The following is a 23,004-nucleotide window of genomic DNA, read 5'->3' as shown; positions in this document are numbered from 1 at the left end:
GTGTGTCCCCGGTGTGTCAGGAGACTCACAAAGAGTCAGGAAATAAACCCTCTCTCTTTTCCTCCGTACCCACATCTCTAAAAACGGGGGAACAACGGAGCTGATCCAGATTTGCTGCGTCATGACCACATTACTAAAATGTGGGCGGGCTTTACACCCACGGGCCAATCAGAAACGTTGCTGTCAGAAACAATGAGACGTGTTCTGGAAGTAATATGGTCTGTGTACATTAGCATGCTAACACTCAGAGCTAACCTGTGCTGGAGAGAGCATGTGTGAAGAAGCAGGAAATCAAAAGGAAGTCACCTTGTGGTAAACCTGAGAGAGAGAAAGAGTTTGAGCTCCATACTGTTTCAGAGAGAATCCTTGATGTGGTTTGGAACATGATCTGCACTTGTCCTTGTACATGTGATGTTTTGGTGTTGTTGTTTTTTTTGTTTTGTTTCTTTCCGTTAACTGTCAAGTGGGAAATAAGTATTTTTTGTGTTTCTCTTATTATCTTACGATACTGTTCTGATTGGCTGTGAAAGAGAAATATGAAGGACATTTTTTTTAGAAAGGCGCAGGTCATATCAGATGACTTTCTTCTCCCTGCTCCTTTTCGGTCCATGGTGTGTTTACAGAGACATGTTTTGTTAACAATTATTATACATTAAGTTTTGCATACCATGAACGGAACAAATACAAATGAAATATGGAGTTTAATCACGGCAGCATTTAGCTGAGTTTCTGCTGCTAGAATTCTCCTGATCAGATGCTCGGCATAAGCTCCGCCCCTCTTTTCTTTTAAACCAGAATCATCTCTTTAGTAACAGAGGAGGGATGAGGCTAGAATGATCTGTTTGGTATTGGAGCAAAACACATCATAGACATGTTTTTTATATATCTGTATGTATCTGAGACCCTTAATATATGCCTAAAAACAGCACGATAGGAGATCTTTAAATCAGATGTATTTATTATAATTAGTGTGTTTATGTTTTAGGAGCCCTCGAAGATGAGATGCTCCATCTCAAGGGGCTACCCTTCAATACATTCTCAGATCTAAAGTGAGGGAGCGTTTACACTGCAGGGTCAGACACACTATTGGAGGTTAACATTATGTTCTGCTCATTGTAATGACTCTGCAATCAGTCTACTCATGTTCTTCTTTAGTGATTACATGGAGATTTAGTGATTCTCTGAAATCTAACTTGGAGAGGTAACATATAAAGTAACATGGAAATACTCAAGTAAAGTACAAGTACCTCTAAACTGAACTTCAGTATTTGGGTAAATGTTTTAGAGGCTTTGAAACGAGGAGATAAAGAAGGCCAGAAACATTTGAGACAAAATGACATTTATTTATTGTTAATGAATGATTTCTCCATCTGTCAGTAAATGATAATCAATACACATCAGTATCAGGTATAATGTTTTTAAAACTCAAAGAATATTAAACTAATAGTAAGAATGTTAAACTAAGCAGGAAGCTGAAAACCCGGTTAAAACAACAACAGAGTAAAACGATTACAATGGAAATAAATTCAAACTTATGTGAAAAATACAATATTTAAAAGTTATACTTTTTCCCTTCAGCTGTTGATAGATCTTCTTTAATCTCCTTATTCTCATATCTGTTGTTCTGATTAAAATAAACTTGACATTAGTCTGAGTTATTGTTTAACGTTTAGAAAGGTCTCCATCATCCAGCAGGAGCCACCGTATCATTTCAGGACACTCAGCAATACAATCCATCATTAACAAAACTCACGTAGAGTTACACATCTCAAAGGAAATAACATGAAGAGCAGAAAAAACATTTAGCAATAATCTGATATTTGTAAATGATCATAATAGAAAATAAACATCACTTTTAATAAACTTGCAGGTTTAATCTTTTCCATTGGTGGTGATGGTGTCAGGACGTTAATGATTTCTGCACAAAACAATCACACTTCCACATTTCATGCACATGGTACATGTTACTTCCTGTCAAACAGAACATGCAGATTGCTCCTGCAGGGAGATGTTTGTGCAGGAGAACAATAAAGCTTTGTAATTCATTGATTAACACTAGAGCTCTGAGTGCGGGTCTATTTGGACTTCATGTGTTGTATCAGTGACGGAAGAAGTATTCAGATGCTTTACTTTGGTTAAAGTTATAATACCACATTGTATAGATACTGTTACAAGTAGAAGTCCTGCATTCAAAATGTCACACAGGTGAAAGTGTGTAAAAGTATAATCAAAATGAAGCTATAGTAATAAATGTAAAGGTACCCGATGCAGAAGAGTAAAGAGTAGAGTGGTGAAGTAAAGAGTCCAACATTTCACTTTGAACTGCATTCCACCTCAGCGCTGGGTGGACCGGGTTCTCTCATATTCCTACAGAACCGCTGATCCAAACAGCCTCACACGGGGCAGCACCTCCCCCTGGTCCATAGCAACACACATGCCAAACAGGAAGTAGATGGGTCCCAGGGTTGGTGAGATCATCTCAGATATAAAAACACAGACGTCTTCCAGTTTGTTGATAGATCTCCTCTTGGTCTTGCTGCCATCTGTTTGGTCTTGGTTTGGTTTTGATCCAAAGGATTTGTGATCACTGTGGACTCTGGAGGAGCTTCTCTCGGCTGCTCCTTCAGCATTTCTTCAAGACGAACCATCTTGCTTTGAAAAATGTAATCCTTCAGGATTAAAGGGAGGCGTGTGGCACAGTGGAAGAGCCTTGGTGTTCGGATCAGGGGAGCACAGGTTCAAACCCCACTGCAGTCAGCATGTCGTTGTGTCCCTGAGACACCCCAAATTGCTCCTGTGGGGATTGCCCACAGTATTGAGTACAAGTGACATGTCATGTAATTAAAAAAAACAGTTAAACAATAACTTTGTAAGAACAGAAAATACAAATAAATGACCCATGAACATTTGTGTCATGGTCACTTGGTTGTGTTGGCCATCAAGGACTCTTGATCAGTATCACTCACTATCCTGTCTTGTTTAATTTTGTATATACACGTCTCTTCTTTGATATCATGTTCAGCTCTTGTCTTGGTCTCAGTTGGAGCTGGTCTTGATGTTGCCCTCAGTTAAAGATTCTTCACTTTAAAGCAGGTGTTCTCCTCTCCTTGCTTTACCCATGAGCTCTGCTTGTCCTCTCATGTCCATCAGGTGCTGGACTCGTTGCTTCCAGCCTAACTCGGCCTCAGATTTCTCTCCCTCAATGAGCAGGTCAATGTAGTCTGGAGTGGAGAGAGGATTTGGCTTCAGTGCGATCTCTCCTAGTCTGTTCAGACACTCAGCAGCCCTCTGCATTATCTCCGTCACTTCAGTCTGATGACACTGATATTCAACCTTCAGCTTGTCGATCACTTCCTGAACAGTTCCCTTAGCCTTTGAGGCTACATGGTACTTTTGTTTCAGATCCTCAAATGTTTGCTTTTCTTTAACCTCCTTATAGCCCCATCTGTACTTCTGGTTAACATGTTTATTCCAAGGACATTTGCCTTTACACTGAGTACAGTTTCCATCTCGTCCTATTGCCCAACACTTTCTTTTATCTGCATTATTGGGACGTTTACATGGATAGTGACAGGTGACATTACACACCAGACAGTTGGTGATGAACTTTCCAGTGCCTGATATATCTACTTGAAAAGGCTTCATGACGACTACTTCAATCTCAAATGTCTCATTTCTGCTGATCTCTGCTTCATGCAGTCTAAGTTGTGCAGTTGTCTCTTTAATCGTCTCAAGCTTGGCTAACCCTACTTTAACCTGCTGTTGCAAATGTTCCATTGAGATCTGGAGCTGCCTTCTTTCGCTGAGGACTTCCTTTGTCAATGTCAAGCTTTTGGTTGTTAGCTCATCAGTAGTAACAAAGAACCTCTTCATGCTTTTTGCCCCCATTTGCCAAAACCTCTGATCAAAGCCTTCATCTACCTCATCTCCACTGGAGTCAGCAGCAGCAGATGATTGGTTCTGTGCAAACAATGCAGAATTATTGAATTTGAAGTGAACTGGCAGCCCGTCTTTTGTTTTAGGACATGGGACACCTGAAGCATTGATCGCCTCTAGAACTGGTGGGCGTTGGCCGTCTGCGAATGTCACCAGAACCTGGAGGTTTTCTGCCACATCTTTGCCAAAGATTGAGAGCACAGAATCAAACACATACTTCTGTGATGGTGTGAGCCGAGCTAAAGCAGCCTGAGCTACAAAACACACAGCGTCAATTTCACTGACGCCACGATCGTCAGAGAAGAGATTACGAATCTGTTCTTTGATCTCCTCGTCTCTTTCTATTCCTCTTGAATCTCCAAAACCTGGAGTATCCACAATGGTCAGAGAGTAATTGATTTTAAAGCCCTCTTGGTGGTTGATGTTGTACACAGTGACTTCAGAGGTCTGGCTCTCAGCTTGAGATCTCGACTGATCCTCGTCAACTAACTTGAATCTGAAATCGTCCTCCCACTCTACACCAACGATGTAGTTGATGAGTCCATTGATCAGAGTGGACTTTCCAGATCCAGTTGCTCCAACAAGCATTATTGTGCGATTTCGTGTCATGCTTTCTTTGCCAAAGTTGTACCTCCGGCATCCTTTGACGTTGATATCTTCTTCTGTCAGAGGCAGTTTGTAAACTGAGGGAGATTTAGAAATTATCCTTTTGCTTTTACTTTTGAGGAATTCTGTGAGACGTAAAGGTTTAGTTGTGCCGACATTAACAGCGATGCTTTCTTTGCTTCTTCCAGCTGCACCACAATCACACCTGACCCTGACAGCGTATTCTGTCTCTGGCTGAAGTCCTGAAATGATCGCCTTCTCAGCTCCCGCCATCATTTGCTCCCAGTGGAGATCTTCCTCTTTCACCTGTTGGTCTTGTTCGGCGTACTCCACGATGTAGCTCAAAACGTGGACATCTTGTCCGAGCTCAGCAGGTTTCTCCCAGCTGACTGATATCTCACCTGAGGTAGATTCAACGTTGGGTTTTCCAGGAGGGCTGCAGGGTAAGGTTTGAATGGATCCACTGACTTCATTGGCTGGCCCGGCACCTACTGGTGTCGCTGCCCTGCATCTGAACATGTACTCTGTGTTAGGACTCAGGCCGCTCACTGTGACTTCTTCAGCTTTGGATGCTGTCTTTTGTTTCCAGCCGTCCTCTCCTCTGACACAGTACTCAACAGAGTAGGAGGTGATCTCCTCTGCTCCAAATCTGGGTGGAGAAATGTTCAGCGTCACACTGCTGTGATTTATATCACTTCCTGTTACTGTTGCAGGCTTTGAAGGCGGCTCAAAGTTCTCATTGACAGAAAGGCCGTCTGTATAAAGGTAGATGCTGGCACCTTTCTGTGTCTCGTTTGTTAAACCCACCGTCAGGAATGTGATGTTCTTGTTCTCCTTGTTGGCCTCTGCAAAATCACTGAAGAGCTTTGCTTTATGCCGCATTGCTTCCCCTTCTTTTCTTGAGTTGTACCATTGATCTGGAGGGGGGGGATCTTGGGCATCGTCTGGTTTGGGTGTTTGTTGAAGGTAGTTTGATAAAGTTGAGAGGTACGGTTCATCACTCCCCAGCGAGGTGAAGACAAAACACACAGCCTGCTCTGCTTTTTTGAGAAAGAGAATTTCTTTGTTCAGGTCTGTTTGAGATGAGATGATCTTGGTGTTTGTCATCATGTCGGTCAGAGACATCACGGTGTATATTTCTCTCTCCTTACAGTCCATCCACTCGTTCAGGTCCTTGCTGTTGAAAGGAGAAGAACATGTCTTCCTCAGTTCCTCTGCGAGCACAGCTTCTTCTTCTCCTCCTCCTCGGATTGATGGAAGTTTCTTTGCCAGGGTTTGTTGGAATTCCAGTTTGAACTGAGAGCACTTCTGTTTAAAGGTTTTGAGTTTTTTTCCAATCTGTGGGAACTGCTGTGCAGTTTGGGTTCTCAGTGCATCGTTGAACCTCATTTCCAGGTCACTGAAGTCCTCCAGGACACTCTGACATTCTTCAACTAATCCTATACTTATCTGACGGACAAGTTTAGCGGCTTTAGAATCTAAAGATGTCAGAGGCAACAGCCAGACCTTCACTGGTACTGCTTTTTCCCCGTTGGCTCCCAGCAGCTTTGGCAGACTTTGGTACACCTCTACTGCCTCCTGAAAGGATGTAGGAGATTTCTGGACTAAAAAGTCTCCAATGAATCTGCAGGAGAATTTCTCAACATGTGCTTTGTCCTTGTCTTCCATTTTCAGCGAGCCTTCACAATCTATTGAAACGGAGCTAATTTTCTTGATCATCACCTTCAAGTTGCCCTGAATGTCTTGATAGTTCTCGTTGACAGACACCTCACGGTCAAAGACAAAGAAGGCTTGTGCGCCATAAAGGATACCTGTGACTACATGTGTGGCTATTCCTTGATCAAAGACATATGGATGCTTAACATTGCCTCTTCCAAGATGATTCATGGACAGTTCATGGACCTTTGTGGTAGCTTGGTACTTCAGTGTTACTCTGGCATGATTTTTGGAAGTCTTGCTATCGTTCAAGTATTTGGCTGATCCACCAACGTTTACCAGTCCACACAAGAAACTAGCCTTCAGCGATGCTTCAACATTTAGTGCTGAAGATTTATCCTCAATTGATTCAGATGCAACTATATCACAATCATTATAGCTCTGTGCACTTTCTCCAATATGATTTTTAAGGTCATCACGGTCCCACAAAGTCATTCCTGCAAAAGAAGAACCAAAATCAAGCTAGAACCAGATTCAATGTTAATACACACAATAATTTTAAGGGGAATCAACGCATCGTACTTCCAATAATTTTAGCTTTCCTGTTGTTAGGAACTGAAATATAGAATGATTTTGTTCAGTGATTCGATTCCTGAGAACATTTATGATAATAAAGAAAGATCTTCTTGCTTACAAGACAAAAAGACACAAATCAGTTTAATGTACTTGACTATTTTCATGACTGTTACACTGCATCCTTGTTGTGAACCTGACAGAGTGGTGCAGACCGCAGTTGTTGAGCAAAACCATAAAGAAAGTTATATGGCCAGGCACTATGATACAGGGTTATTTTGGGTTATTTCTATGGTAGTTATAGGAAACAGATGTTCATTTAGAGTTTTTGAATTCTGTGAAAACCTTCATTTAGCCGTTCTGAGTTTATTCCAATAAACAATAAAAGTCAAATAACTTCCAGTTCAGCGGTAACAGTGACAGATAACAGCAATCAGTAGCCTAACTATTGTAGAATATTTTGTGATTGTCATGGCATGTTAAACTAAAAGTATTCAACCACAAAATCGAGGTCTTTCTTAGTGTCCCTGGTAACTTTGTCTCTGACATAAATCAACACCCTGGCCCTCAACGATGAACCATACACAAGAAACCTGGGTGTGATCTTTGACCAGAATCTAAACTTGAGCCTCACATAAACAAGCTAGTCCAAACCTGCTTCTTCCAACTCTGCAACATCACAGTCAAATCCATGCTATCAACAACAAATCTTAAATAACTTATTTATAACTTTTCATCTGTGTGTTTCGTTCCTGGTAAAAAGAAAATGTCTGTTTTAAAGGTGATGTTTTTTCCTCACCAGGGACGAGAGAGTCGTTGCGGCAGTCGTACAACATCCCGAGGCTGAAAGGCCGTCCGAGTGCCGCCACCTCCATCGTCCCGCTGCCTTCAGAGTCCATCGCTTTGAAGGAACTGAAAAGAATCGACAACAGCTCGTTAGTTAACTTCAATGATTTGGTAATATCATGTCCAACCATGCTCACATTTTGATTTCAATTAGACCTTTCTACTCAACAAAGAGACACAAAAACTCCACAAATTGACACTAACTCTAATCAAGCACAAATTCAAAGATAACTCTTAAAAAAGCTACTTGAGCTGCTGTACACATTGCTCCACTCTCGTCGTCCATCATAATCCATTATTACACGTTACTTTTTATGATAAGACATATTTAATTTAAATAATCACTCATCTTATAAAAATAATGAATAAACAGAACAAGCTTTTAATTTATTGAGAGGGGACATGCTGTGATTGGCATCATTTATGTAAACAGTTGTGTCACTTTCACAGCTTTATTGCACTTCTTTTCATTATTTCCTTGATGTCTATCCAAAGTCGCACTGTTGGAGGAGCCTGGGTCTGAGAATGTTATTGCTAAAACCAGTGCTCGAAGTGGGCCACTACTCACCGCTACGCAGTACCGGCACTTCCACATTTTATTCTTTGGCGTATCGTGACTATTTGCGTACACTAGGGATGTGCATCTCCATCACTGAGGCCGATGCGATGCGCATCTCGATACGTTGCCAATGATACGATACATTAACGATACATTTGAAACACCAGGCGATGCGATACGATACGATTCACCCCTGTTGCGATACAGTTCGATGCGATTTGATTCAACATTATGCGATACGGGGCGATACGATGCGATTCAACACGATGCAAAATAATGATACAATTCAATATGGTACGACAGAGGATTTTGTTTTATTCCTTATATGCAGCAAATCATACATTAACAAAAAAGTGCTTTACATATTTGGTTCTCTCTACTAGTACTGCGCATCCCATCATGCTGTTTCTTTTTTACCTTTTTTACCTTAAAACACTCTCCAGAGTAAAGTACAATGTTATAACACCTCCCAGTTAAACAATTTAAGGATGCATTGCCCAGGATTAACAATGTGCAAATAACAACTACCATCGTGCAATGCCCATACCAGCCTGATGTGCTTAACACTCATTCATAGGCCAACTCACCAGTGAGCAGAAAGCAGTGTTTCTATAGGAACAATAAAGAAAATAACCTTTCACAGGTATTTCATAACTGCTTACAGTAAGGAAGACATTTAAACTATTATTGGCAGTCACAGGCTGTTGTAAACTAAACACCACTCTCACTGACAGAACACCTCACTGAGTGATTGAACTCATGTCTAACTTTCAGGTTTCTCTTTTCAGCCGCAGACCCCATGTCGCCTCTTTATATGCGTCGCTAAGTTCCTCGTACGACTTGTGTACTTTAAAGCCGCACGGCATCGTTTACAATTTGTGAGCGATTTTTCAAGTTGACCGTCTTTCTTGAAAAATCCGAAGTGTTGCCAAACGTTAGATTTGTAGCTATTTTTCGGTGCGCTGTGTTTCTCTTTCTCCTCGACTTCCATGTGTGTTGATAAGTGAGACTCTCGGCCTCCGTAGTGGCGAAGCAAAGATCAAAGATCGTCTCTGCTGAGTGCTGACAGGATGAGAGGATATTATATGAATGAATCGTTTTGTTACCGATGCAAAGACGCTACAATCGATGCATCGCGAGTTCAACCCAAACTGTAGCCGATGTGCACTCTTTCAACCGGTGCACTCGCATCTTGAACGTTTATGCCGGTGCGAATCGGTGAATCTTAACATCCCTAGCGTACAGGCACTTCTCACAGGCTGCAGGGACTCTACTCAGCCCTCTAAAATCATGTTCCATTGATCCTTTTGCCTTTAACAGGAAACAATATTGATTTTCCCAGGGAGACGTATGTTCCCAGCGGGTACTCAAAGACGCATGCGCACTACGTTGGCGCTCAGGTGCTGCCATTAGCAAACCTAAACTATCCTCTGCTATAGTCCGTTTGACGAGAGGGACATCCACTTGCATTACAAGGTAGCGCTGTGTGCGCACTACGCAGTGCGTCAATTTGAAAAGCTGCAACACTTTTTTGCTCTAGCCTAACACCGTTATGTGTGTTTAAAGCAACGACTGTTTGCTGCATACAGGCCCGTATCCAGGATTTCGTAAATACTGAGGTCCAAAACATGCTAGTGGGGCTCAGGGGCAGACCCCATTCATTATAATGAAAGAAAAGCATTAAAAGGTCTGATGAATTAAATTAACTTTTGCCCTCTAGCTATTTTAATCATGTAATTTAAACCAAAGTATAGCTGCAATATATAATCACACACACACACACACACACACACACACACACACACACACACACACACACACACACACACACACACCACACACACACACACACACACACACACACACAGACAGACAGACAGACACACACAGCAGCCCTCTACTTGCTACAAACTTAAATATGAAAAGGTTCAACTACGCACACCACATAACACATCATCTCGGCTCACGCAGCACGCTCACAGGCATAGATTGCGCAATAATTTATTGCGCACCTTGGAGGTTCACCTCCAAAAAATTACCTCGGTCCGGACCTCGTGACCTCAATGGTGAGAACGGCCATGGCTGCATAGACTGTGGCTGCAAAGGGGCTTATTTAATTGATACACCTGTTTTTGAGACCTTGATGTTTTTGTATTTGTGTTTATTTATATTCATGTAGCTTGATGCTTAGTGTACTCTGGTTAATTGTAGTTACTCTACTCAGGAATGCATATTTTGATAAGTTATTATCAGGTGTAGGCCCCAGGCCTTCTCAAAATAACCAGATATAAATAAAGTATATGCACATAGTCCTACTTCCAGACCAGCACCTCATCACAACCCTTGGGCTAAAGTATTTTATATATTTTTCAATTTTCTCTGTCAATTTATTTGCAAGTCATTTTTCTTGGGTAAAATGTATTTATGTACGCTAACTTGTACTTGACCTTGAGTAAGATACTCTATTAGATCTAATCTTTTGTACACGCTGCACTCTTTGATCTAAGCTCTGAAGGGCTTCATCTCCACCTATAGATATATGTTTGGTATTTCAAATGAAGGGCAGTGTAATTCAACCTGGAGCAGACTGAGAAGGACTGTGCTTGTTATTCACTGTAATAATTGTTTACTGATAAACATGCTAATATGTGAATAAGGGCGTGGCACTTTTATCCCCACTTCAAGCTCTGGCTAAAACTACACTACAACTGTTGTGCATATGACGATAAAACCATTTGATCTTTGAACCTTTTATCTTTAAGTAATATCAGTATATTGCCCAGCCCTGATCTGAACGTTGGCAATGTGGGCACTTCACATGGCCCAGCACAACATATTAAGATCAGCTACTGCCATCGCTTAATAGAGTGGCGAAGTCCCTCCCCTTCCGGTGGACCTCCATGGGACCTTATTTCGGAAAAGTTATGCATTGAAGTCAATGGAGAGAGAAAGATTATCTTTCGATCCCGTTTGAATTGTGCCACGAATTATACATATGATGTTTGTCAATTTAAAAGATAATTTTGCAAGTCAAAAAAAAAAAAATGTGTCGTAAAACTGTGAAGTAACACATTTGTTTGTGTGAACCGCTCAATGAACTACATCTCTGGTCAACCACACACGTCACCAAGATGGCCATCACTGCTGTAGTGTCTTGTCAACAAAACGATTGACTTCCCTCACTATCACCACAATGAAACACGTCCTGAAGAATGTCATACAAAGCTGCCTGCCTGCCTTCCTTTGATTCTCTCTGAACTGCCTGGTCGTTTTAATGTTTAATGTCAACCATTTGTGCAGATAGCATGAAGTAGAGAAGATCGCCGATGCTAACGTTAGCGTTAGCATTTCTCCCCCGGGCTTAAATTGTGTATTATAGAATGATCACACCGGTGACAGTACTATTCAAAGGGTTCACGAAATATGACTACTACTCTTACTGTTTAACATTTTGGGTTACTTAATGTTACTTCATGTTAAGGCTAATAAAAATGACAAGGCTGTAATGCTAACTAACGTGCTAGCTACTAGCTAGGTAGCTAACTTGATCAAGCCACTCCTGGTCCTTTCATCAGACGGGAAGCAAAAGAACGAGCAAGACCCATTGCTGGTATAATAACAACCTGGTACTAAGCACACAGGCATCTTGTTAAAGTTATCTTATCTTAGCCAGCGCCATATAGATAGATTATATCTATATGGCGCTGATCAAAACAATTGTGACATCACTTACGCGACTCTGGGATTTGTAGTCTTTCTAGTTACGTATTTTTCATAGTCTTATATTTCAACAGTTTTACGACAAACTGTGTCTTTTTTGACATGGAAATTATTTTTTAAGATTGACAAACATCATATGTGTAATTCATGGCACAATTCCAACGGGATCGAAAGATACGTTTTCTCTCCCCATTGACTTCAATGCATAATTTTTCCGAAATAAGGTCCCATTACCCGGAAGTAAGTGGGCGTGACTTCGCCACTCTATGTCATCTTTTATTGCTGATCTGCAGATGGCAGAAATGATGTCAAACATCAGCTGATGGCGATGTCTGGCTGATGCATCGGGGGTCCTTTACATCAAATAAATACAAACAGACACAACGACTATAGATACATTTACACATAAACTTGAATAATGAGACCTCTTCTAGAAATGGACCCAAGACTACTACAGTACTTCAAAGTGACCTCAAAACAGAGTGCATCCTTTGTGTATATTTCCATCAACACATCAACCTGTACTGTATGTTGTATTTCTTTGTGTGTATGTGTATCAATCTGTTTCATACTACAGAGCGAGCTGCATGCTGTTATCTGTGCTGGGTTAACATCCCATCAGCCTCCTGTCAGCTGCTGGTTCAAACCTGCACCATGCTGCCCTCTGGTGGCTGCTCACACAAACTGCTCAGGGCAAACTGCACACAGCCTGACACCACAAACAATACCCATAGGCGCGTTCACACCAAGTACTTTTCCCACAGTAGTTCCTGAGAACTTTAGTTCATGAGAGCTCCTTTAGTTCTGATGAACTAAAGCAGATCGCGTTCACACCAAAATGAGTTCCTGGGGGTGGATTAGGCAAATGAGCCGCTGACGTCACTTCTTCTTCTTCTGCTTAGGTTTTCCTGGCAGGCTGCAAACAACTTCACGGCGAGTACAGTAGGTGGCGGTATGCACCTTAAAGTTGCAATCCGCCAAAAAACCGAGAGAAGAAGAAAAAAAACTTCCGCTTCCGCTGTATGCTTCTGTTTACCTTCCGACCTCAGACACGGTATGGAGTTGGCGTTTTGGTGCTCGTGTTATACAGCTTCGTAACTGAGTTATTTAAGCCAATAACTCAGCCACAAATACAAATACAGATCGACCATTCAAATGCAATAGAAATGCTGAGTCGGAGGCGAAGGCGGTTAAGAAGCCTTAACAAAAGGATTAGACGACGAAATCACACGCGATGGACATGTTTCGCCGTTGTACAGCCGAGGATGATGACCGTTATCACGCCCAAAGAACAGCAATGGTACGTTCATTACATCACATTAATACTATCTAATGTAGGATTTATGGAGTTATGTAGGGCTAATTTGTGTCTTTGTATGTGTTCCAGATATGCGAATACTACGGAACTCTGGGTGAACAATAGAACATCGGCTTGGTGGGAGAAGGTGCCAACATGTGCAGTGGATCGAAGATTTCCGAATGTCCAAGGGCTCTTTTCAACTCCTCTGTATTCGCCTGGAAGCAACGTTGTGGAGAGGCATCTGAACAGCATGGAAATTGTAAATTGACAATAAAGCTGATATTTTGTACATTTGGTTCTCTTTTATTTACCAGTCAACAGACACAATTACAATAGTGCAGACGCACCTTAGTGCAAAGATTAAATGTCAGTATCAAAACAGTACTCATACTGTATATTAATGAGTATATTATGTTAAAGACAATGGGATGAGGTTGAAAGCTCTTTAAAAACGTTTGTATACATACATGTTAACATACATGTTAAGCATGCACACCTGAAGAACTACGTTACACACACACAGGTTAGTCTGTGTACCGCTGCACTGCTGCTGGTTTAAACAAAGACAGTCATGATGCTAGTGCCGTGCATGTAGGTTCTCTTTTATTTATCAGCAGCAGATCAATAAGTGTCAGTAGTATCAAAACAATATAATAACAGTGGCAATATATATATATATATATATATATAATAACAATAGGTAGGCTCAGCAGCAGACACACCTTTGTGCAAAGTTAGGTGTCAGTATTAATAACAGTGGCATATATATATAATCACAATAATACAAAATTAACTGTCCCAGGTGTAGGCAATTTGGGGTGAAGTGTCTTGCCCAGGGACACAACGACATCCTGACTGCAGTGGGGTTTGAACCTGTGCTCCCCTGATCCGAACACCAACGCACCAGACCACTGCACCACACGCCTCCCAACAAGTCATTGTACAGTTTATCAACGACAAGTTTTTCTTAATTTTTGTATTGAAGGCCTGTTGGATTTAATCAGCTCGCTTAGCACTGCCAGAAGCCCAGCCTGAAAGGTATTTTGTTGCTCCACCTCGATTCCTGGGCCTTGTGTGAATGCAGCAGCCGTTCGTCGTGCATCTCCTTGGCACGCAGGTCCTCATTCTCCTTGCTGACCATGGCACGGCGGTCCATCGCCATGATGGTGTCAAGGAAGCTGTCATCGCGTGCCCACTTTCCTAAGGTGAAATATGCAAGATACAAGATCAGTTTAATCGCAACAACGACACAACATTGTCCAAATCTGTCTCTGCAGGCACACAACAGGAGGAACACAGGGAACACCTTTGATTTGACTATTAACATTTTAAATGGTGAAGGCACTAGCAATTGGGGGATGGAGGGCTCTCAGGACATGATAGGGAGGCGTGTGGATAAGTGCATTGGTGTTCGGATCAGGGGAGCACAGGTTCAAACCCCACTGCAGTCAGCATGTCGTTGTGTCCCTGAGACACTTCACCCCAAAGTGCTCCTGTGGGGATTGCCCACAGTATTGAGTATGTAAGCTTTGGATAAAAGCGTCTAACAAGTGACATGTAATGATTCAAAAAGCTTTTGAATATTGAATAACAAACCAATGTGGTTTACTTTTTATCCACAGTTTAGCTGCTAAATGTTTTTTAGCAATGCTTTTCTTTGTGCTCCACATATCTAAATGTATAAAGTGTGTTTTCACCTCCGTTCCCTCCTGTTTGCTGCAGTATGGCAGCAGCGGTCAGGATGGTAGTCCTGATGGTGTCCGCTGACCGGGCACAGGGTGTGGAGCTGCCTACTCTCAGCGGGGGGGAACTGAACGTGGAAACTGTGTTTCTCTGAGGGATCCTCCATGTAGTCTGAGAAGCCTTCTGAGGAAACAAGGTCAAACTATTTAGGATAATACAAGGAACAATGTTTAGGCAGTAAATAGAATTTCAATTACATTTCTACTTAAATGTGCAAAAATATTAGAACATCAGTCTTTGTGGCATGCAGGTAATCAACTGTTTAAGCTTTTACCATTAACATGTAGAATGAATGTTGCAAATTACTTGAAATTATAGCAACTACAATCTATTGTTTACCTCAGTGTAGCCACAGAGGTCCAGCTAGCATGCTAATTGCTAACGTTATATTATCGTTTTATCCCGGAGGGGAAAACTAGTTTCTAATCCTGAGAGAAACACCTCGCCTGAAACACACGATTAGTGCCATGAGTTAGTGAAGCAAATTACAGAACATTGCACACTTATTCACAAGTCAATACGTGTTTATAGCGGGCACGGCTGAGAATAGCTAGCTAGCTAGATGTTGTTAGCCAGCTTGGACCTAACGTTAGCTAGTTCTAGCATGGCTAGCTCGATCTACTGAGCAAATAAAAGTACATCTAAGACCAGTATTGTGCAGATTAAAACAGTGCAGTGCATGTATTTTATTTTACCTTCGTAGTCGTCACGACATGACTTTCCCAGGTCTGCTAACTTTGCTGATCCACTGAAACTGCATGCAGTAGAAGCTTCTGAATTCCGCACTTTGCGTCCTCCGAGTAAATCGCCAGAAGCGCCGAGACATCCTCATCAATTCCACCGCTCCGATGATTTATTTAGTGTTGCTATAATAACTGCTTTCACAAAACTAATCTCTTCGGGTAAACGAGCAAATACAATGACCGCTTCCAAAAAAAAAATCAGAGTCAAACGGGCGTGGTTTGCATTCCGCACAGCCAATCAGACGTACGAACTGTTTTCTCCCACGACAGACCCTGCTCTGTAGCAGGGACTGAAAAGCGAGTCTCGCGAACTAAGTTGAGCTACTTTAGTTCCTGGGGCTTTTTGGTGTGAACGCAAATATATCGTAGTTCTGATGAACTATTGTGGGAAAAGTACACCAAAGTACTCCGGTGTGAACGCACCTCATGATACACTTTTGGGATCCACATCTAAGAACCAGGACTCTCTAACAAGTCAAAAGAGAAATCAGCCACTAATAGCTGTTTAATTGACACACATGTGACCTGATCCTATAGAGCAGTGGTTCTCAACTGGTGGGTCGCGACCCAAAAGTGGGTCGCGGACCCGTTTCGAGTGGGTCGCGGATGTGTGAGTGAAGAAAAAAAAGTTGAAAAAAAAAATTGGAATTTTTTTTTTTTTTTTTGGGGAAAAAGTCTAACTTTTATTTTGAAGGCCCGATTTTCTAACGCTGTGCATGCAGTAGGCGTTGGACTGGAAGTACCGGAGACCATAAACGGTTTTGAAAACTTCTGTCACGATCATCTTCTCAATAAAATATCTTTGCTGATGTTTTTTCGAGTCTTCTGGCCAATCAGAATCAAGATTGTTGCCGGAAGTCCCCACAGAGAATAACTGTGGTAGAACTATTCTTTATACATCCATGGGTACAACTTCAGATAAAAATGAACACATAATGAAATATGACCCCCGGTTTGATGATTGACAGGTCACAGAACAATGGGAGCTATCTACCCTTACCCACAATTTAAAGTAATTCACACAGACTATCTCCTCTTTGCTCTTCTCTCTGTGAGGAGCAGCAAGCTGTCAGAACAAAGTGAAAAACAAACAATGGCATGAAATATTATTAATATGTCGGGTAGTAATAGATTTATTTATTTTCTTCTCAGAGTGTACCAGAATGCGTAGTTTATGTTAGTATTTCTAAAAATCTCCTGGGGGAGAATCCCCCCAGACCCCCTGCTGGGGTTGGGTTTCAGCATGTGTGCCTTTTTATATAGTTCAGCTTTGATTCCATCATCTCATTAAACCTTTTTTAAAAGCATACTTTAGTTCTGTGAAGGGATATAAGGGATATATGCACTGTACTTCACTTTAATTAATATTGTATGCTGAAAAGCGTATATATTACAGCACGATTTTTTGTTGAATAGATTTGAGTGCTTCAAAATGTGGGGTCGCGATGTATTGACCAAGTAAAAAGTGGGTCCCGAGGCCTGACCAGTTGAGAACCACTGCTATAGAGCGGTAAACACCTCAGCAGAGACTCAGCGATCCTCCTCCTCAGTTACGCCTCGTCTTGGTGACCTGAACAGGACACACAGGAGAGACAGTATGAACACATCAGAACATAATAAGAACATATTCAATATTAAAATCAATATTGGATGCATGGACCTTCTCACAGAGGAAGGAACAGCCGAGTCATTTCTAACAACGTTCAGGCTGGGCGATATACTGACATAACTCAAAGACTAAAGGTTCAAAGATTCAGTGTTGAAGTCACCAATTCACGAGTCCAAGTCACTCTCGAGTCACCACTCTTCGAGTCCGAGTCCAAGTCCGAGTCACCAAGGGAGAGTCGTAGTCGAGTCCGAGTCCAAGTCCGAGTCACCCAAGGAGTGTCCGAGTCGAGTCCGAGTCCGAGTCATCATTACCTGTGTTCGAGTCCGAGTCCAAGTCCGAGTCACCTAAGAAGAGTCCAAGTCAAGTCCGAGTCACAAGTCTTCATGTATTAATCTTCGTGGATATATGTGTTGAAATGTAGCTGCTCCTCTACATTGCTTTCATCCTGTCATGTTATACTAATCTGTCTATTGAACTGCTGTGAAGCCAGTTTGGCTACAATTCTTGTAATAGTACTATACAAATATAAAGCTTATTACTAATATTAATATTATTATTATTATATATAAATAAACTATGTTTAAAATGAGTTACCTTTTAGAGAAGTGATTATATTTGTATGCCAATATTTTCCTATGGTAAAGTTTTCGTTTTGCACTTTTATTTTGATAGTAATAAGATCGGGACTCTTATTTTGAAGGAACTTTTACCGGTTAAATCGGTTTACTGATAAAGATTTAGCCCCAGAAAGCACACGGCTACTTAGCATGCAAAATGACGTCATTCTGCATGTTAAGTATGTGCTTTCGTGTTATCGGCTGAATCTTTATTTATTGATTAGATCACGTTACTCTGATGATAGTGTTCAAGACAGCCTATATGTCTGAACTCGATGTTTAGAGTAATGTGTTACGGAGCCTTCTCTTCAATATTGTTTCCACATAGAGCATTTTGCGCTGCTCTTTTCGAATGTGGAAGCAGAATGTGTGAAAGCATACAGCACGATGCGGGGTGTGTCTCTAGACATCTTTAGACTGGAATAGCGGGGCCCAGTACGTGAACTCGCCTCGCAGCCGGTGCACACGCCAGGATAGAGGACATCAGACTCCAGAGAAAACTTGCTCGAAGCGTCAATATACAAGTCGAGTCCGAGTCATCGTGCGCGAGAATTCACGAGTCCAAGTCCGAGTCGCGTCAATCAGTGCGCGAGTCCGAGTCGAGTCACGAGTCCCGAAAATCGGCACTCGAGTCCGAGTCCAGGACTCGAGTACTCCATCTCTGCAAAGATTCAACAGTTTTATCTTCAAATTAAAAATAGTTAAAGTTTCATTTAAATTCCAAGTCCCAGGCTCTTCCAACAGTGCCATTTTATATATACTTAAGACACAAACGGGGAAAGAAACACATTATCATTATTACGTTTTTGGTCAAATATATTGTGATATTTAGTTTTCACTTTAGAGATAAGGCACATGCAATAAGAACATAGTGAATAAATATATATTTTAAATGTATGAATAAAGGTCTTAAGTTATCTCAACATGGGGAGACACAGATGTGTTCATTGTTTTTCACATATTATCAAAGCAGCTCTGCCAAAAGGAAATAACAATAGCCAAAAGTCATTCCCAGAGTGAGTTGTATTTTTCCCTATTTCTGACTTTTCTTCTGAATTATTTTGTCTTACTTTCTTTCTGAATTCTGATTAAGGTGTGATGGTTTACGTCTTACTCAACACATGGGTGTCGCAGCCATTATATGAGGGTGGGACAAGTCCCCCCCACTTTTTCAAATGATTAGTTTAGACCAGTGGTTCTCAACTGGTCAGGCCTCGGGACCCACTTTTTACTTGGTCAATACATCGCGACCCAACATTTTGAAGCACTCAAATCTATTCAACAAAATATCGTGCTGTAATATATACGCTTTTGAGCATACAATATTAATAAAAGTGAAGTACAGTGCATATATCCCTTATATCCCTTCACAGAACTAAAGTATGCTTTTAAAAAAGGTTTAATGAGATGATGGAATCAAAGCTGAACTATATAAAAAGGCACACATGCTGAAACCCAACCCCAACAGGGGGGTCTGGGGGGATTCTCCCCCAGGAGATTTTTAGAAATACTAACATAAACTACGCATTCTGGTACACTCTGAGAAGAAAATCGGGCCTTCAAAATAAAAGTTTGAGTTTTTCCCCAAAAAAAAAAAAAAAAAAAAATTCAAATTTTTTTTTTCAACTTTTTTTTCTTCACTCACACATCCGCGACCCACTCGAAACGGGTCCGCGACCCACTTTTGGGTCGCGACCCACCAGTTGAGAACCACTGGTTTAGACCCCCCCACTTTTACTATGCGAAAAGTCCGTGAATCGGTCTATCCACTCGCCGCACTTTGTAGAGCGCTGTGTCAGTGCTTCACTATCAAATGAAATCCATTCCACTTGCTTATTGAGAGAATGCCCAAATCAATGAAACTCCGTACCATGTTTTCACTGCTACTTTGTACCAAGGCAGATTCTCACATAGCGCGCGCATGTTCAAGGAGTGTTGTCATAGTTGGACAGCTCAGATCTGTTGTATGAAGCGATGCCGGTAGCGGAGGTAAGTCACACACACCAAATGTTCGGGAAATGGTTAATACAGCGAAAATCAAAGCTGACGATCTCTTGGTTTGATATGTTTTCTCCCCCAGACAACATGGACATAAGAACATTTTTTTCAAAGAAGAGGAAAGTAAGTCATCAGCTGGTAGCAGTTAATCAGTTAACAGTGATGGCGGCGTCTCAATTCTGGAGAGGAGTTTCGTCTTTATGTCATGGTAGAGAGATACCTACTGCTTGGGACTTTGAGTCTTCAAAATGTCCAATGTCACAGACTGCAACTTACTTTAGAGTCAGTTGTATTTACATTCAGTATGACTTGTTATGATTCAATGTGAAAGAGTATACTGCTCAATAAATAATGATCACTTCACCACCTCTCTTGACATCTAGGCACTTGAGAGTGAGTCAGAGGCAGAATACAGGGACAGTGGAGAGAGGTCCATTGCTGAGGTGAGTGATGAAAGGGAAATGACAGTTGAGAGTAAATTGTGATGTGGACTCTCATCCCAGGATTTTAAGGAAATCAGTGGGGATATTGAACAGGAAACATTTCAGTCAAGGGGCATCATATGACCAATATAGACAGAAGAGCAACATTTATTTGAACATTTAAGTCAATGATACCATTCCTAGGTGAACTTAACATCTGTATGGAGTCAGATCAGTCTCAATATTAATAAATGCTCACAGAAGGATTCACAAATGTATTTTGCGATTTATATATAAATGACTCTCCACAACAATATCTCTCAATGCACTCACAAATATTTATTGTTGTATATAAATGTACAAAAAAATGGGCATTTAAACTGCTTTTTATTAATTCAAAGACAGCTCTGAATTAATAATCAAATATGTTTCCTTTCTTTACTACTGGATGAAATTACAAAATGTACCCATCATTTTCCTCATGCTAGTATAGCCACATAAAAGTATCAAACCACCTGTTAAAATGCACCAGAATACAGGAAATCTATTTTTTTTTCGCCCCCCCGTTAAAAATGTCCCCCCCACATTTAGGATGCTTCCTACGCCCATGACTCAACATCATATATGGTATTCGGTTTGTTCAGAAACTAGTGTAACAGCTGTAAATATGCAGTGGTGTTTAGTGTCAAATATCTCTTATTATAATCACATCAATTCCGTGTTTTGTATTCAATAATTCTGTGTTCTTTATTTACTAAACGTTCAATACCTGACTAGGTCTGAAACCTCCAGAATTCAGTCACTGAACACAGAGGATTATTTTTGTGGGACTTCCCCCCCCCCCTTCATTTTGTGTCCCTCACGTGTTCCTCTTCTCTTTTTGTGAGTGTGTTCCACGTGAGAGGAGTCAGTGTGGGGAAACTGATTTAATAACGACTGATTTGTTGTATATCTGTTGTCAGTGAATAAAGGGAGAGCGGCTCGACGGTATGCTGACTCGGGTCTCATCCTTCAAAAGACACACAACACGGACACCGCTGATCCACACCGGTTACACTCTAAAACAAAGACACGACTCAGCATTTCATCCCTTCCTGTCCCCTCGTCTGGAACTCTGTGGTTCTGCCAAAAGGGAAATAATAATGGCCAAAAATAAAATGTAATAAATTCAGAGTTTTTTCTCCTAAATCTTTTTTTTCTGAAGTCTAATTATTTTTCTCAAAATTCCAAAACGTTTTCTCTGGATTGATTACAAATTATTTACAGGATTCAGTTTTTTTACCCACAATTCTCAAGTTTTTCTGAACTCTGATTAAGGTGTGACGCTTGATGACTAACTCAACACCATATTTGGTCATCTGTCTGTGCAGGCACGAGTTCCTAGTTTAGGAACTCGTGCCTGCACAGACAGATGACCAAATATCTCATCTCTTCCTGTCCCCTGGTCTGGAGGTCAATTGTTCTCTGAATGTGTTTTTGGTTTTTACCCTGAAGGTGTATGGTTAACACAATCTGAACAAACATTTGTAACGTTTTGTTCCACGACATCAAATACACCATGCACTATATAGAGAGAGAGAGAGCTATAGAAAGTACTTTTGACATAGTGTCAAAAGTATTAATACAAGTTACAATAAACAAGTATTAGTATACAATACACAAGTTAAAAAAGACAAATTCAGTGCACTCCATGACGTTAGAAGAGATCCCAGTTCTGTTTTTTCTTAAAGAGAAGTGCGACCTTGAGATTTCTTTAAATCAGATTGTGGTTCTAACAGAAGTATTCAGTGTGTTTGAGATTTGTAGGAAACTCACCAGAGATTCTGCTGTTTGTTGAGAAAAACCTGAGATCGTTGATTCTTCTTCAAAGAGACACAGAGAGACTTGTCTCGACTGCAGCCTGGGAGAATGTTTCTCTTTCGGCCGAGGACGTGACTTTAAAGTGGCTGTATTCAGCTTTGTGTGGTTTTCCCTTTCCTGTAGTGTGGGTTTATTTGCATGTTAACACCCCGAAGTTTTGCAATTGCAAATTGGCTGCAGTACTGGGTTTGGACACACAGGGGCAGTGCAGCTGTAGAGGACAGACACACACACACACTGCAGGGCCTCACACACACTGCAGAGCCTCAAACACACACTATTAGTATGTATGAGTAATTATTCATCATCATTTTATTTGTTACTCTTCTGAGGTCGTTTGGATCTGTTTTTTGTTATTTGCCTCTTTTTGCCAATCGTTTTTAGTTTCCTTGCATCTTGTCTTTTCTTATTTTGCATCTCTCAATCGGGGCATTGGATATTTTTGTTGTGGTTTTTCAACTCTTTTTTGGTATTTTGGATCAGTAAAGGGTGGTTTTTGTATCACAGCAGTTCTATCAAAATGATGTTCATTTTCCTTAAAGTGGACCTATCATGCTATATTTAAATGATATATTGTAGGGCCATACCTATATAAGGTATATTTATACGTTTCTGTTTTCAAAATACCAAACAGATCATGCATTTTAGCCATGCCTCATTTCGCTCTATGTGCTGTTTGCTGTCTACGGGTCTGATTCTGCTGACCACGCCCCCCTGCAGGAGAGGGGAGCCGTGCTCTGATCAGCTGCTGGGCTGTCAGAAGAGGGGGAGAAAAAGAGATCTCTGTCCTCGTGTTTTATTATATAGAGTCGTTAT

General features: G+C 41.1%; 1 protein-coding gene across 1 annotated transcript; it reads right to left on the bottom strand.

Moving 5' to 3' along the window:
• Positions 1–1,318: 1,318 nt before the first annotated feature.
• Positions 1,319–22,265, bottom strand: LOC117487295. The gene is made up of 3 exons (XM_034135984.1): positions 22,144–22,265; positions 7,571–7,683; positions 1,319–6,695 (listed from the first exon to the last, which is right to left on the bottom strand). Exons 2-3 carry the CDS (start codon positions 7,668–7,670, stop codon positions 3,085–3,087), a joined length of 3,711 nt encoding a protein of 1,236 aa, XP_033991875.1. The 5' UTR covers positions 7,671–7,683; positions 22,144–22,265; the 3' UTR covers positions 1,319–3,084.
• Between the last annotated feature and the right edge of the window lie 739 nt (positions 22,266–23,004).

This window comes from Trematomus bernacchii, unplaced genomic scaffold (genome assembly GCF_902827165.1).
Source record: "Trematomus bernacchii unplaced genomic scaffold, fTreBer1.1, whole genome shotgun sequence".
Taxonomy (NCBI): domain Eukaryota; kingdom Metazoa; phylum Chordata; class Actinopteri; order Perciformes; family Nototheniidae; genus Trematomus; species Trematomus bernacchii.
The sequence above is the reverse complement of the archived record's forward strand: the minus strand, read 5'-3'. Positions and strand labels throughout refer to the sequence as shown.

What these genes read in the sequence shown, in the direction of transcription:
- LOC117487295 (XM_034135984.1), bottom strand. Translation starts at nt 7,670, where the DNA reads ATGGACTCTGAAGGCAGCGGGACGATGGAGGTGGCGGCACTCGGACGG. An exon ending in CAACGACTCTCTCGTCCCTG is followed by an intron (nt 6,696 to 7,570) that starts GTGAGGAAAAAA and finishes CTTCTTTTGCAG; the next exon opens with GAATGACTTTGTGGGACCGT.